This window comes from Petromyzon marinus, chromosome 22, assembly GCF_048934315.1.
Source record: "Petromyzon marinus isolate PM22_M1 ecotype Great Lakes invasive population chromosome 22, UKy_Petmar_22M1.pri1.0, whole genome shotgun sequence".
Lineage (NCBI taxonomy): Eukaryota > Metazoa > Chordata > Hyperoartia > Petromyzontiformes > Petromyzontidae > Petromyzon > Petromyzon marinus.
The window spans coordinates 12,865,842-12,881,967 of NC_133688.1; the positions used below are offsets into that span (position 1 = coordinate 12,865,842).

Below are 16,126 nucleotides of genomic sequence, written 5' to 3' on the forward strand. Positions count from 1 at the left end.
ACTTAAAAAAAACTCGGCATCATTCAGTGGATACACTGTAGCTGAGTGAGTAGGGCACTTGGAGGCGATGTTTGACATGAGACGGATATGGGTTCTGAACACTGGATGGGATGAACCATATTACCCCGCACCTCCGATTAGTTGGCTACTTACGGTGCGAAAGAAATGAAACATATATTTACAGTGATAGTTAATGTGTAAACAATCCTACTATATGCATATGGAGTCTTCGAATCATCTGCTTTTCACAGAAAAAGGAATGACATGCAAATGGTGCAAATTTGATTTAATTTGTCGTGTTTATCTCTGGTTGAGTCACCCATAAGTGTCCCCTGGCAAGACTAAATTAATTTTATTACCATGAATATAAGAGAAGTCATCCGGAATTGGCAGAAAATTCACAATGTTATCTGCGTTTACCTGCACACATCAATGTGGAGTTATTTTTGCTGACTGGTGCAGATAATGGTATCTGGCAATAACACTCCCATATCAACAAATGTAACAGTATTTCAAGTGTAAAAATAGCCTTATGGGAGCCTTTGGCTATTTTAACCTTCAAGCATGATTGATCATCATTGGGAATCATAAGCTGCGATTAACTTAATAAATTAAGGTCGACGAGTATTGCTGGTTTAAAATTGACAATGTCATTGAGAATGTTTCTCTTATTATTTATAGTGCACAATGTGGTGTATCAGACTTCGTCATGTGCTCTGAGCAGCCCATGCCATTGGTAGTCATGTTTTCTGCTGGGACATTAATGAACGTCTTCTTTGTTTTCATTCCAATAATTTTGAAGGAATTTGAAATAAACTTTCCTAGGAACCCGGGGAATGGAACAAAAAATAATAAGAGCCAGAAAAAAAATGTAACATAACAAAATGCTACTTTGAACAGGAAAATCATTGGAAGATCTTTTGTATAATCCTCATCACAGGATATAAAAAAAAATAACATGACATGTTTGCACAGCTCTTTGTGAACAGCTCCTTTGTCATGGTGGCTGTCTAACTTTCCTGCACAATATTGTTCATTGCAGGGGGGGGGGGGGGACGATGTTAGCAATGCCATTCAACTTCAGTCCAGGTCGCCAGGTCTATAGAACAAAGCGCTAGCCACGGTACCAAGGATAAACACGAGTGTCATCACGATCATTGTAAAAGGACTGATGACTATTGACGTAAACAAAGTCACGTGCAAAGCGCATTCACGCAAACACATGGGAGAACAAAAAACACACACATTGCAGAATGCCATTACGGCTGCATCACACACAAGGCACAAATAATTCCGTGCAATCTTTCACAAACATGCCCTGTGCACCGATCAACTACATGCTGACGGTGCTGCCGATAACGCGCGGGGTGCTGGCGCAGCGTGGGTGGGTGGGTGGCTGGGTGGGTGGGTGGCTTGGTGGGTGACTTGTGAACGTGCCCACCGGGCACCCATTTGGGGGCGGTGGCACAGAGGGCAAGCAAGCAGCAAGCAGCCAGAGCGAAGCCAGAGAGCCAGAGAGCAAAAGGCGTGCGAAGCCACAAGGAAAACATGAAGCTCGCATTGTGCCTGCTGCTGGGGGTTGTGTTCTATGTGGACGCAGCGCCCACGGACCCCAGCGAAGATGAGGTTCAAGCCCAGGAGAACTTTGACGTGACCAAGGTAACTTGGCTGGCTGGCCGGCCGATCTACTGACATACCGTGTTCATTTTTCGTCGAGTTATTTCGTTCATAATTGTACATACCGTTACGACTGACAATGTTGATCGTTTATTGTACTTGTAACCAGGTTGTGAAGCTTCGTCTGCTCGCTATTTTGCTTTAGGGTCAGACGCAACAGGAGGCGAAATACTCGGTTCACCGATTACGGGGGTCATAGTTTAGGCCACGGGGTCGGCAACCTGCGGTTCCGGAATCGCGCGCGGCTCTTTAAGGAGCTGCTTCGTGACACCGTCATTCACACTGCATTCTGTGCATGCTCTTCAAATATTGAGATCTTTCATCAGAGAACGACACATTTATATATTTACGCGACCTAACCCCCCCCCCAAACCCCCCCCCCCCCCTCTATTATGGATATTGGTCGCGAAAGCATACAACGTGTTAAATTGAGATCTTTACCAAAATCGAAAATAAGAGGCTCTTTTTGTTATGTTGGTTGCCGGCGCCTGGTTTAGGTGTTTAGTCAGCGACATCAGCCATTCAGAATGTTTGGTTGATACCCTACGAGTGAAAATAATCATTCTCCGGGGCATATTATTTTGGCGACCCAACTTCAGAAATGTTGGCTTATGGAATTTTCTAGTTACAGTATAAGCATAGAGTTGACTACGTTTGTTGTAAAATGTTGGCTTCTTATTAGAGCCTAAAACATAATTAAACTTGTAACCAAGTCACTTGGTCACAATTGCCTATGTAATTGAATGTTTTACAAGTGCGTTACTTTTGATATCTGTAGTCAGTGCACCATATAAGCTTGCATTGGGCACTGGCCATTTTACCTTACACTAAAAATGAAATTTAAAGGCAATACTTAATCATATGCATCGGGATGTTACACGGATTCTTAAGGGGGATTCTGTAATATGCACGGCTCTTCTATACTCTCGTATGTAGTCTTCGTTTCGTTCCGAATAAAAAAAAGTTTTTAAAGCGTCAGATTGGAGAACCGATCTAATCGTTAATCAGCAGTTCAAAGTACCTCGTACTGTGCTATATCACTGCAGTTAAGATAGAAGAAGGCCCGAGCTAAATACATAGCCCAACACAGTTACCGTTACATATTGTGCACGGTGTATCAAAATTGTTCATGACTTTCATGGCAATGTTGAATTTTAGCTCAAATACATTTGAATCACGAGTGTCAAAAATAGTGGGTAAATTACAGCTGTATTCAGACCGAAAACCGCATTTGGAGTGCTGATTGTAGCATTATTTATATTTACAAACTAAGACACGGGTACAACTCTCTCCTGCAACAAAAGTACAATACATATTTAATGTATACTGGCACCGCCCGTAGGTTGACTCGGCCTAAAGTGTGTACCTGCTATAACATGGTCTGCTAAATCAGCTTGAGGAGAGAGCGCGAAAAAGGCAGCAATGATCATGATTGATGGCCTCACCACTCCCAAGCATCCTTTGCCAATGACAGCCACAACGCCGATTATCACGGTTGATTACGTACGGCGCCAAAGAAGTTCAACATGCATACGATAATAGGCGCTCGCAAACAACACTCGTCCCAAGCAGTTGAATCAAATGCAAGCGCGGGTGAGGTCGCCTGTGTTTGTGGCTACCCGTGCCTGCTGCGCTTGTGTTTGTGTGTGCTCACCTGGGCAGTCGGGAGCAAAGGCGGTGCGTCTATGATTGGACATCTGTTAAAGAGAGCTTCATGGCTCATCAGATTCCTCCGGTGTAACGAAAGATTGTGATTCTGCCAGTCATCTACGGAAGTTAACCAGGGTGTTTGCCATGACCTCGACCTCCTTGCCAGTAGCCTGGCACAAGCGCTGTGGTGCTGCTCTTTTGTTGTTTTTGTTGTTTACCTGCGTGCGGATGCTTGCGCGCAGTTCCTGGGGAAATGGTACGTGGTGTCCATAGCCGGAAACTGCCAGTACCTGCCCGGGCACGTGCAGAAGCACCGGGGTGGCTCCTTTGAGATCGTGGCCGGGGAGGAGGAGGATAAGTTCACCGTCACCTCCACCAAGGCCAGGTAACGTACCCCGGCAACCCACTGCTGCTACCTGTGGTAGCTGCAGAGGCTAACGGGACGGGGCCAAACTTCCCCCCAGCTTTGCCCCAGCTTTGCCCCAGCTTTGCCCCAGCTTTGCCCCAGCTTCTTTCGAAATTTATAGCCCAAAATTCAGCGTCGCAGACTTCCTTCATTCAAATGTACACGGAGTGTGAGAGATAGCGCTTGGGCCAAAATGTATGATAAACAACATCGGATCATTCTGTCCCGTATTTAATACTTGTCTGTATAACATAACTGGCTTTTTTTAAACAAGGTCACGCTGCAGGGTTTTGTGTCATAGTGCCCTGTAACGCAGGTTCACAAAGCTAAAGTCTGCGTGGGATGGGGAGTCGATGCCTGAATAATGGATTTTATTTTGAAATGGAGTCGACTTCAACCCGACGATCGATTCCAAATCTTGGAAATGAAATTAGACAATTGGGTTTTATTAGTTGAAACATCACAAATGTATTTAATTAACAGTCATTAGGGCAAAATTACTGTCTGCCTGCACGACAATATGTAGTTTAAGGAGAAATTGCATTCACGGTTTGCCTTGTATGGAATGTGCCACCTGTTTTTTTCCCATTGCTAATTAAAGCAATCGGTTTACCTGCCAATATATCCGCCAGGGTGTTCCTACTGTAAACACACCTTCCATATCACGCCTAATCGATGACTGAAATGCGAACACAGCGTCACAACTACACCAATGCTGTGGACCCTCGCTAGACCAGTTATGCTAAGAAGCTGTCAGTATCAAAACTCGGCTGATGTAGCCGCTGCCGCTTTGGCGCTACGGTTACTGAAAACCTCTCAGTCGACGAGTTGCATGAAACGAGAAAATACCACCGTTTCAATTACAGCTGCAACCACTGTCCGCCACAACAACAACAACAAAAACCCACTCTTGCAAGTGTATATAAACATATATATTGCACAGTACGTATGTGGAACTTCGCACCGTACGTAGCCAACCGTGCTGATAAATCGTGATGTTGGGTTACACGTTGCAGTGGTGGCATTAGAAACAGCGTGAAGTGCAAGTAAAACAAAATCTACACGCAGGAAATTGAACGCAAAATTAACTTGATCGTGATAGTTGAGAGTAATGTGCATTGTACGTCGAACCAACACACCTGAAGACGACCGTTTGAGTTATGGTCGAAACGTCGTGAGAATTTTTTATTGTTTTATATATATTTTATTATTTTGTTGTTTCTCTTCAACGTGACTTTACCGAAAAAAACTAAGAATATGAATATATTTGTACGTCCTTGTTTGGGGTAGTGACATTGGTCAGCGGTCGTGAGTTCGGAGAGGTTCACGGTTCGAGAGTGGCGGCCGTCCTGTAAATTACTGCGGTTCAATAAACTACATAATTCTAGATTTAAAGCTTTCGTGACTGCAAGGATCCATACTCTTTGGTTCTATTCGGTAAAGTCACGTAAAAAACAACAAAAAATAAAAAAATTCACGACGTTTCGGCCACAACACAAGTGGCCTTCATCAGGTGAAGGGACCAGACTGTCTAGAGGACAGCGCTGGAGTGAGACACTGAGACACTCCTCTAGACAGTCTGGTCCCTTCACCTGATAAAGGCCACTTGTGTTGTGGCCGAAACGTCGTGAATTTTTTTTTATTTTTTGTTGTTTTTTATGTGACTTTACCGAATAGAACCAAAGAGTATGGAAACTACATAATATACGCACAGTCTGCTTGGCAGTAGACGTTGCAGATCATGTAATGTCATTCGCAAGAGCAGGCGGGCATTACGTGCCGGCTTCATGGTTCAAGTTTGAAGAAATTACTCAATTGGAATATACAGAGCAATCATCGCCTTCCCTACTGCAAAACACTTGGCAAGAGCGTCCTGAAAAATATCCATGAGACTCAGTGAGGCTTTCTTGGGCAAACGAGCATAATAAAACAATTATATGAGTTGTTACATCACAGGGCTGCCAGAGATGGTGATGGTTTGGGGAGGCCTTCATCCAGCAGTGGATCGATTGTGGTTGATAAGTTATAGTATGCCTGTAATGGACACGTGTTCCCTGTTGTTTAAACAGAGAAGGGGAGTGCCACCAGAGGAGGTCCACGTTGAACATGGTCGCCAACGGGAGGTTTTTCACAATTATGGGTGCGTTTGCCCACACATCTCATGATCTGTCACATGAGTCTTGAATGTAGTGATCGGAGTACTTGCTTTGCATACTGCATTATGAGCCTGTATCTATGTATATTGAATTTATTTTGCACCGTACGTAGCCAATCGTGCTAAACTAAACACAAAAAGCAGTTCTAAAGAAATTAGTTTTCAATTTAAAACCTGGTAACTTGGGTTTAATTCCTGGCAACGGCTAAAATGAGTGGCAAATGATATCTCAACTGAATGAAAAAACGCGTGTGAGATTAGATGAAATGCAAATTCTAAAGTGAAATGTCAAATTATAATTTTAACTGTTACTTTATTGTGCAATGGTGGCTGATTTGACCGGCAACTTGAGTGAGATTCCTGACCACGACTAATATTGTGGCTCGTGAACTGGACCTGGGCCACCCCACCCTTCACCAACCTGCACTACACCAGCATGGTTAAATATAGTCAAACAGCCCCACACAACCAGCATGGCATTGGATTTACTATGGGGTATAGGGTTTAAGTTACAAAAGTAAGGTTATTTTTACAGCATTACATCAAGGAGATATTTTTTTTATAATACAGATGTGATTGAAATATATTGTAAATACAGTACTGTGTACAACTTGGGTGGGAAAAACTAAAGTAAAAACTACGTAAGAACAAAAAATGTCACGTCAAAATCGAAATGTACAATATTATGGTGATATTCTTGCAGCAGACAAAAATATTCCCATTGGTGGATGTCGATGATATTGGGCGTGAATTTGCCCACACTGCTGATTCGGAGGCGACATCACCGATAATCACCAAGCCTCCACATAGGCTATTGAATGACTCAATAACCTCCATATGCACACACACACATATTCCGTTGAAAATTTCTCCTTGCCATACACAAGAAGAAATAATTCCCATTTAAACGGTTGTTATTTTCTGCTTTCGTGGTTTCTCTATTAACCCTCAATGCACTCTGACCATCGTCATTGCTTTTTTTTGTTGCAGCATGGAAGAAGCCAACCCATATGAACATGATCGTGGTGCGCACAAACTACAATGAGTACGCCGTGATGTATGCCTACAAGGAGTCTGACAAATCTGTCAAGGTCCTGCGCTTGATGTGTGGGTGATCGCAGCGACTGACACGTTACACCTGCACATGCATCATTTAACAGTGCAGCAATAGTTTGCACTGATTAGGCACCTTTCGCAATGTCTCAAGGTGCCATGCTATGAAAAGGACACAGATAATACAGAACAGAATTTATTAGAATAAATATATATTTTAAAAATGTGTTTTAATCTGGAATTAAATATATCAACATTGTGGGATAACCTGGTCTCCGCAGGTACGGAATTCCACAACTTGGGGCCACCACAATAAACGCCCAATCGCCACAAAACTTAATCGAAATCGAGAGATTCACAGCAGGGCACCACTAGCAGATCTTAAGGACCTTATAGGTCAATATGATTGAATTAGCACTTGAATATGACGGAGAGCTAGTCCACTCAAGACCTTATATACGAGAAACATGATCTTAAATTGCACTCGTCTAGAGACAAGGGGTCACTGGAACTATGCAGCAACAGGAGGGATGTGTTCTCGCAGCGGGACAACCCTTGTGCACTGCTGGATGAAGGCCTCCCCAGGGCGTGTGGGTTGTGGGGGGGTTATTTAACCACACGTTGTGCTGGTAGGTGTGGGTTAGTGAAGGCAGGGAGCATAGAGGTGAAAGGATAGAAGTTCGTACTGTACATTATTTTAGCAAATAATTTTGCTCACTGCCCTCTGTTGCCCACCAGGTAGCCCCATAGCCTTGATGGTGCATGGTGGTCGCCTGTCAAAGCAATAGCCAGGCTAAAATCTGCTTAGCTTCTGAGACCTAATGGCATCAGATGGATCCTGGGTGATTTTTGGTGGTGGAAAATAAAAAAAAATATTTCTACATTTCCTGAGGTCACACTCAGCCAAAATGTTTGCAAATTTGTCGTAAGAATGATAGGTGCTATTCAAAAGGTGCAATGTTTAACTCTGTCCCCAAGATAACGTGAAAACCTTTGTGCTCATTAAGGGTGGTACGTACGACTAATGTACTATACGTCATGTGAGTTACTCGGTAATTGCATGTGTGCCAAAGGTTCAGTAGCTGAAAGGCCATCAGAAAAATAAAACGTTTCAATTAGTAATTATACAGTATATCTTTAACAGCCAGAATATTCCACATTTTCATTCTCAGATTTGAGTCCAGGAAGGATTTTTTTGTCATTCATGGCAAGAGAAACATAAAGGCAGGGACGTCTTGCAGTAAAGTTTTAATGTTTAGCCAGTTAATTCTACTCCTAAACAATGACTCATTTACATGTGCCAACGTTAATTTAAAAAAAAACATCGTTTGTTTGAGATGCAAACATTGGCTACATTATTCGTCATTGATGAACAAATAATACATTACATCATGTTATATTATATACCATAACTACATTATATCCTATATAGCTGAGACGTATACATTGTAATGAAAGTTTCATATATATACAGTCAATTGGCAATATTTATTAAGTGTTGCATGTGCTGTTTCGTTATGCCTTTTGTCATATTTAAACTATTAGTTTACATATATACTGTATTGCTTTGTGATCGAGCTCCCTGTAAAAAAAAAAAAAACCTCCATAAATCTGGGTCACATGGCTCTCACCTGCTTTGAATATCAATGAATTATTGACGAACAAAAACCCCATTAAAAAACATAAAATAAAACATTTTAAAAACACAAAAAAACCATAAATCTGGGTCACATGGCTCTCACCTGCTTTGAATATCAATGAATTATTGACGAACAAAAACCCCATTAAAAAACATAAAATAAAACATTTTAAAAAGACAAAAAAACCCATAAATCTGGGTCACATGGCTCTCACCTGCTTTGAATATCAATGAATTATTGACGAACAAAAACCCCATTAAAAACATAATTTTTTTTTTTTAAACAAAAAAAACCCCATAAATCTGGGTCACATGGCTCTCACCTGCTTTGAATATCAATGAATTATTGACGAACAAAAACCCCATTAAAAAACATAAAATAAAACATTTTAAAAACACAAAAAAACATAAACCTAGGTCACATGGCTCTCACCTGCTTTGAATATCAATGAATTATTGACGAACAAAGAGACAGTAATTTACTTACATCTTTTCATCACAGTTTCAGTCATGTAATGCGCCTTGATTTTTAAATCGTCGATCAAAGTTTGATCTTTAACAGCCGGGATGACTTATATGACAAGGCATATAAAAAAAAATCAAATACTCGGTGGCCTGCACATTAAGGCAGGTCCAGAAGTTCACCCAAGTCTCAACGATTAATGCTCGTGCAGGGAGGTAAAGTTTTATCTGAAAACCTAGCATATTTGATAGCCAGATCTGTGCACTACCATGTCAGGTTTACAGCCAAAACAGAGTTAATCAGTACGGGACTGCAAGGGTTGCTTATCCAGCTAAAGCGAGGTTGATTTGAAAGGTTTGTTTAGTCGGTCAAAGAACGGTCATTCACCTGCTCTGTTGGGGATTTCTAGCCCGCGTCAGCTAAACAAATCTGAACTATGGAATTGCTCACCACCACACGTCAAATCAGTTCATGACCAATCCTAAAGTGTGATTTTGTGCGGGCGGCACATACCATTAGAACGAATAATGCCTGCTGGACAGGACTGATGACAGAGGGGACGCACCTGAGAGAATAAGCACAGTGGAGAATGAGCAATGAGATGAGATGCCGTGCAGGAGTGAGATAGATCCTGGCGTCGCAAGACTGCGAGTGACGGCAGATGGTGTTGTGAGGCCTCCATCCAGCAGTGGATAGACAATGGCTGTTGGTCATCTTGATGGCACCAAGATTCCACAGATGAATAGCATCTTGGATGGCTTTGCTTTCAGTGAAGGTTGTAGTTATGTGTGGCAGGTTATCAAAGTGTGTCTGTGTACTGGATTGTAATTGGTCAGTATATTATCTAACCATTGCATGCAGATGTCACTCACTCCTGGGTGTTGTCGTCAATCTGCATTTTTTGACAAGTTTATAACATATATATATAAAAATATGCCGTTTTCAAAATAAATTTATGCAAACCGACACACCTGATGATGACCGTTTGAGTTATGGTCGAAACGTCGTGAGAATTTTTTATTTTTTTATATATATTTTGTTATTTTGTTGTTTCTCTTCAACGTGACTTTACCGAAAAAAACTAAGAATAAGTTTATAACAGTCTGAAGCCGCAATAAAAACTGTAAAACATTATGAGGCTGATATTAGGTCTTTAGTGCATTTCTATAGAATGTCAAAAGGCTGTGCATTAAAGCCATTTGAACAATAAACAACACAATCAGTCAACATAAATTATGAAACAAAAGTCAAACAAAAACACGAGTAGAGCAGATTGACACACTGTCAACAGCTCTGTCAACCAACATCACCCCACAGAGAAGATGAAATGCCCTGCAGTTCATCCGGTGAATGTGTAATGATTGAAGCAACATCTAGAATAGTACAAATAATTTCAACTTGTAACGCACCGCACAGTATTTTTGCTCGCTCTCGAGGAGAGAGACAATGACCCGGAGGCACAAGGAACAACAGACAAGCAGGAAGGTAGCCGCACGGTGAGCTGGTGCCAACAATTGCCCAATTGTTTATGCAACCAGCAAAAGAACGGGAGATGTGACCATACGTTTTGGAGATAGAAGGTTACATGGCTGGGGGGAAATCATGGACTCTTTTGTTTTATGCTGTACCTATGTAGCAGCAGAGGAGAGGAGGATGGTCTTAAGTCTGGACATGAAGACAGTAGGGAATGATGATGATTCATGTGCATGTTAATGTGTGTCTCTTATCATAGCCAGGACCCAGGAAATCAGAGACGACCTCATGGATGAATTCCGAAGCCTCTGCCTGGAGCTTGGCCTGACCGATGAACAGATCTTCATGCTCACTAATGATGGTGAGAATTGGAGTTGGCACTAAGAACCGTACTATCAATGGAACATGCAACCCAAGACAATGGAACATGCAACCCAAGACAACCCAAGCTCCTACCCTGTAGATTCACACCGAGGCGGTGTGTCTTATCGGGCCTGTCCAATATGGATTTTAATCTTTGTTCATGAGAACATGACACTTCAAAATCCACAGTCAGGCACCATTTTACAGTGCACCGATGTCACTAGTACATTCACAAAGTTGTAGGCGTCTTCTTATTTTTCCATTTGCTATCAGAGGTCAATATCCAAATCACTCACCCACCCACTTGATAGCCTTGTTATCAAGTTCAGTAATGTACGTGTAGTGGTCGACTTGACGTGGACAACTTTCTTGTTTTCTCCGACACCACTTTTATTACAACTCTTCACATTTCGTCTACGACTCCGTCATTCCGCTTAGCCGCAGCTCGCTCGCCGCGCTCCACCCGTCTCGCTCACTCCGCTTCCTCCCCTGTCCCTCACTGTCCCTCTGCGTCGTCCCTGTCTCTCTCCGTCACTCGATGTCTCTGTCTCTATCCATCACTCGATGTCTCTGTCTCTATCCATCACTCGCTGTCCCTGTCTCTCTCCATCGCTCGCTGTCTCTGTCTCTCTCCGTCACTCGCTGTCTCTGTCTGTCTCCGTAGCTCGCTGTCTCTGTCTCTCCTCGTCACTCGCTGTCTCTGTCCGTCACTCGCTGTCCCTGTCTCTCTCTGTCACTCGCTGTCTCTGTCTCTCTCTGTCACTCGCTGTCTCTGTCTCTCTCTTCGTCGCTCGCTGTCCCTGTCTCTCTCCGTCACTCGCTGTCCCTGCCTCTCTCCGTCACTCGCTGTCTCTGTCTCTCTTCGTCGCTCGCTGTCTCTATCGCTCTCCGTCACTCGCTGTCTCTGTCTCACGCTGTATCGCTGTCTCTGCCTGTCTATGTCCCACTCCGTCTCTCTCTGCCTGTCTCTCTCTGCTTGTCTCTACTCGTCTCTACTCTACTGCTAGCCTGTTCTGTCTCCTATGTCTTCGCTCCGGTTCTCCCCGACCTGCTTCGTTCCAGTCCCAGCGACAACTCCACTCCTTCTTCCCGTCTCCCGAATATGTCCCCGTTCTCATTACCAACCAATTAATTAGGCCGCGTGCCACCGACGCCCCCCCCCCCCCGCACCTGTTACTTGCCCCCCTCTATTCCCAGACATCCCGGCGCCACTCCGCCCTTGACAGCAACCCCAGCCAATCACAGCCGTACATCGCTCTCCAGATTAATTGGCCCGTCAGTACCGCACAGTTAACCCGCCGCCACACCTGGCCGGCCCCATGTAACCCCACTGGTCCATAACTCGCGCGTCTTTGCCATTCCCCCCCCCTGTATGCGCGTGTTAATCCACTACATACGTATATGGTATGTGCTATAAAGAAAGACCATTGCCCGAAACATCGCCTATTACACATTTTTATTTTTAAGGCAGTGTATAATTGATGATGACTGTGTTGAGTTAGTGCACGGCTGCTCCAAAGAATGTGTGTTTAGTTGTAGAAGTGATGTCGCCAGACGTCGCGACAGTGTCATATCGACAACCTCGAATGTAACTTTGAAGCCTTTTATTCTCATTGACACAGCTTTAACGTCATGTCAAACAGCGCAGACCACACGGCACGGGGGCACGTGTACACGGTGTATGCAAGATGAGAGCCGTGTGTGTGTGTGTGTTTCGTTTGGTCTTCCTTCAATGATATATAACCAACACCGGCAATGAATGGTGCCGTCATTGTACTGGATAATTGCACCACAGAATGAGTTATGTATTTTGTTACAGCTCATTTGCACCAAGCATGGCTTAATCTTTCACGCACAGGTAACGTGGACACAAAGGGTAGACGCTTTACATATGTTTTGCAACAACGGCAGCGCGTTGGGCAGTATATGCGATCAGATCGAGATGTGGAATCTTTTCTTCTCAGAGGAATGCGTTGCCGGTGAAGATGGACTGGGCCTCGTACCACAGCGGGTGCGTTATCATCATCACCATCAGCCATGATCAATCCACTGCTGGATGAAGGCCTCCTCAGTGTTATTATAACACAAAGAAAACAAGGGAAATTAGCTGGCTCGCCAGTCCTAATAGAACCTAAGATTTGTAAGGGGATTTTACTGCACAAACAGTGCTTGAGAAATGATGAAAACTCAATGGACATAGATGTTATGCGCCAACACCCACGCACACGTATTCTAACACACATTATAATAGCATTTGTACATATGATTACATTATTATTTATAATTTAAAATGCATTTTCAGAAGTATTTCAATGCCAATCTTGTCCAAACATTATACGGATCTGGATAGTAGTATGGATTACTTGTGTGATGAATTTCAAAGGAATTGATTTAGCGGTTTTGTAGTTTTGTAAAAGTGTCAAGTATTCCTTCGACAGACAGAAGAACAGAATGTCATATATATGTCCTCAAATATCCTTGTAAGTGGTCTCTCCTATCAGCACCTTGAACAAAGGTTTCATAACTATTTGTTTTGTAGTAACAGCTAATCAGATGAATTGAATGCTTGAGCTGCTTCTATACTGTATATTGTTCACAGCGAGTGCCCCGTGCCATTATGGAAGCGGAGGAAGAAGGCTCTGGATTTCAACCTGAAAACAAAGGTGAATTAAGGCCCAGAAATAATATATCCCACCAAACTCTTCAAAAACATATACATTTTATGCTGCAAATAAATAGCAATAATATACTCAAAAACATACTGAGCTACATCTGCTGTAACAGTGAAGACAAAATTCCACGTTAAACACGATACCCAGTAAACATGGACGCGTTGGGCCAACGTTGCACGTTTACTGGGTATATTCCTGCAAGGAATGCGCTGTTCCAAAGCCGATTACACAATGCATCGGCAAGTTGCCTTGCAACAGCAAATGGCTTCTCAAGTCAGAATCATGACCATTTATTTGTGGCGACAAAGTGACTCGTTGCAGTTTTACCGCTGCGATGCTGATGGTCTCTGACTTTACAAAAAATCGCCAGTGTTGAGTAGATCACAGATTTAAAAAACTGAACACTTTTGAAAGTCTATGCAAGGTGTACAGGAGATGACAGTAGAGCAGTGGATTCCGGAATATATCTGTGGTATACTCTGGTTTCCTCTCACGCGCCACTCATTTATGGAATTGGATGAACATCAAGCATGTTTACATTGGCTCGAGTGAAAATGGGTCAGAGGCCTTCCAAACAGTTGGAGATTATTTTGAATGTGGGATGTTGGAACTCCTATGGGGTATCCAGGTCAAAGGTCAAGCCATGTTTACACAATTATCCCAATACAGGAGCCTACTGAAACACGGTCTTAAGGTTGAATGAAGCTTTCTTGCAGCAAGAGAGTATCAACTTACACATCACGTTGGCATCATTACTGACACCTTTCAGTACGCTATTGCACTGACCAGTTAAGTAAATCAGATTACAGTGACTGGTTAAGTAAAACTGAACTTAGCAACCAGTCAAGTAGTTAACACAAAGCACGCCTGATCCCGCAGAGCTCTGCCTACTGCCCTCCGATTCCGGCCCGTGCTTTGGAATGTTCAACAAGTTCTACTACAACAAAACGTCCATGAACTGCGAGTCCTTCGTCTATGGAGGCTGCCTGGGGAACAAGAACAGGTTCACGACGGAGAACGAGTGCTTCAGCACCTGCCGCACCGAAGGTACAAACCCAGTGGGATACACCACTAATGGCTTGGTACTGAAACCCAGGTGGCCAGCATTGAGACACGTTCAGCTCACCATCACGTACAGCACAAAGGACCGTATGCTGCATTCCGTGCTATCGTGGTGGGTTGTAGGTAATCGGTGTGTTTAAGACCAGACTAAAACGTGCATTTTCTCTTCTGTTTAGTTAACACTTTATTGGTGCCATCCGCGCTTCCATCTGAGCTTTTTTGGAGAATATGGCGCGTTACAAATCTTGGAACGGTTAAATATTGTAATAGACAAGGCTCTATGTCGCCATTAAGACATTGTACTCAATTGATATATCAGCATATGGGACTTCTCACCAATGTTTGATGTAATAGCGGATCATGGCTCCAGGTTGAGGAGGCAATAAAGGCCACCTTATGTTCTCCAGTCTCAGGTGACAACGTGTGCAGGTGAATTCATTGAAACACTACAGAGTGTGCTCGCAGTGGCTTCATCATCATCAGCAGTGCTTTCTCCACCAGACCAACGCATATTGCCCACGCAGCTTCCCAGAAGAGCTGATCTCGTGGAAGCTCAGAACTGGTGCATTATCTCCACACATTACCTTTGTGTTCTAACCATCAATTAATCCACCTGAAAATTTGTTTAAAGCAAATAACACCACTTTATCAAATGTTTGAAAAAAAATTACACGTTTTTATTTGCTTTGAAAATCACGATGCGGTAAATGGGTTAAAAATAAATCATCAGCCTACCGCTGGGTTAAAGAATGTGAAGTTGGCCGTGGCTGGGAATGAGTCTCAGGTGGCCTGGTTCACAACGCAGTGCGCTAACCACTGCGCCAAGGCTCCCCCTTATGTTGGCCAACTCTTCCATGCTGGCTAAATGTCTGCGAAAGAAGTGGGTGGTACTCCCATTCAACCCACACTAATCCCATCGCCGAACAACGAACTACAAGTGTGTGTGTGTGTGTAAATCCTGTCTAAATGCAATGACGATGGCGTGCGTAAGCAGCTGCGGCAGTGGTAGCGGTGAGCGCAGCGAACCCGGCGGCGACCCGAGTTCGATTCCCGCTCACGGCCACCAATACCGGCGACGATAATCAGAACCGGTCCTGGGCCCTCCTAGGACCGGCACACGATGGGGTGGGTGGTCAGCGTGGTGCTGACCACCCACCCCATCGTGTGCCGTGTCGGGCTTCATAGTTGCTCGCTAACAGCACTTGCCCCAGCAGTCTGTAAAGGCCCCCCCCCCTCTCCTCCACCCCGATCTGTGGTTTGTACGCAGCTGCGTGCAGGCTGCCCGTGGACGTGGGGCGCTGCAAGGCCAGGAAGCCTTCATGGGCCTTTGACTCCGCCAAGGGCGCCTGCTTCGCCTTCAACTACGGCGGGTGCAAGGGCAATGCCAACCGCTTCGGGTCTCGGGAGGAGTGCGAGAAGCACTGCGGCGTATCGCAGTGACTTTGCCAATGACGGTGGTGGTTGGTTGGTGGTGATGATGATGGAGCAGCCCAATAAAGTAATTCCAAAATAA

At 43.9% G+C, this 16,126-nt stretch overlaps 1 protein-coding gene across 1 annotated transcript; it reads left to right on the forward strand.

The window, feature by feature from the left end:
- Positions 1-1,434: 1,434 nt before the first annotated feature.
- LOC116945084 (protein AMBP-like) lies at positions 1,435-16,126 on the forward strand. The gene is made up of 9 exons (XM_032959191.2): positions 1,435-1,659; positions 3,570-3,712; positions 5,803-5,873; positions 6,879-6,995; positions 10,776-10,877; positions 12,844-12,890; positions 13,479-13,542; positions 14,431-14,598; positions 15,881-16,126. Exons 1-9 carry the CDS (start codon positions 1,549-1,551, stop codon positions 16,051-16,053), a joined length of 996 nt encoding a protein of 331 aa, XP_032815082.2. The 5' UTR covers positions 1,435-1,548; the 3' UTR covers positions 16,054-16,126.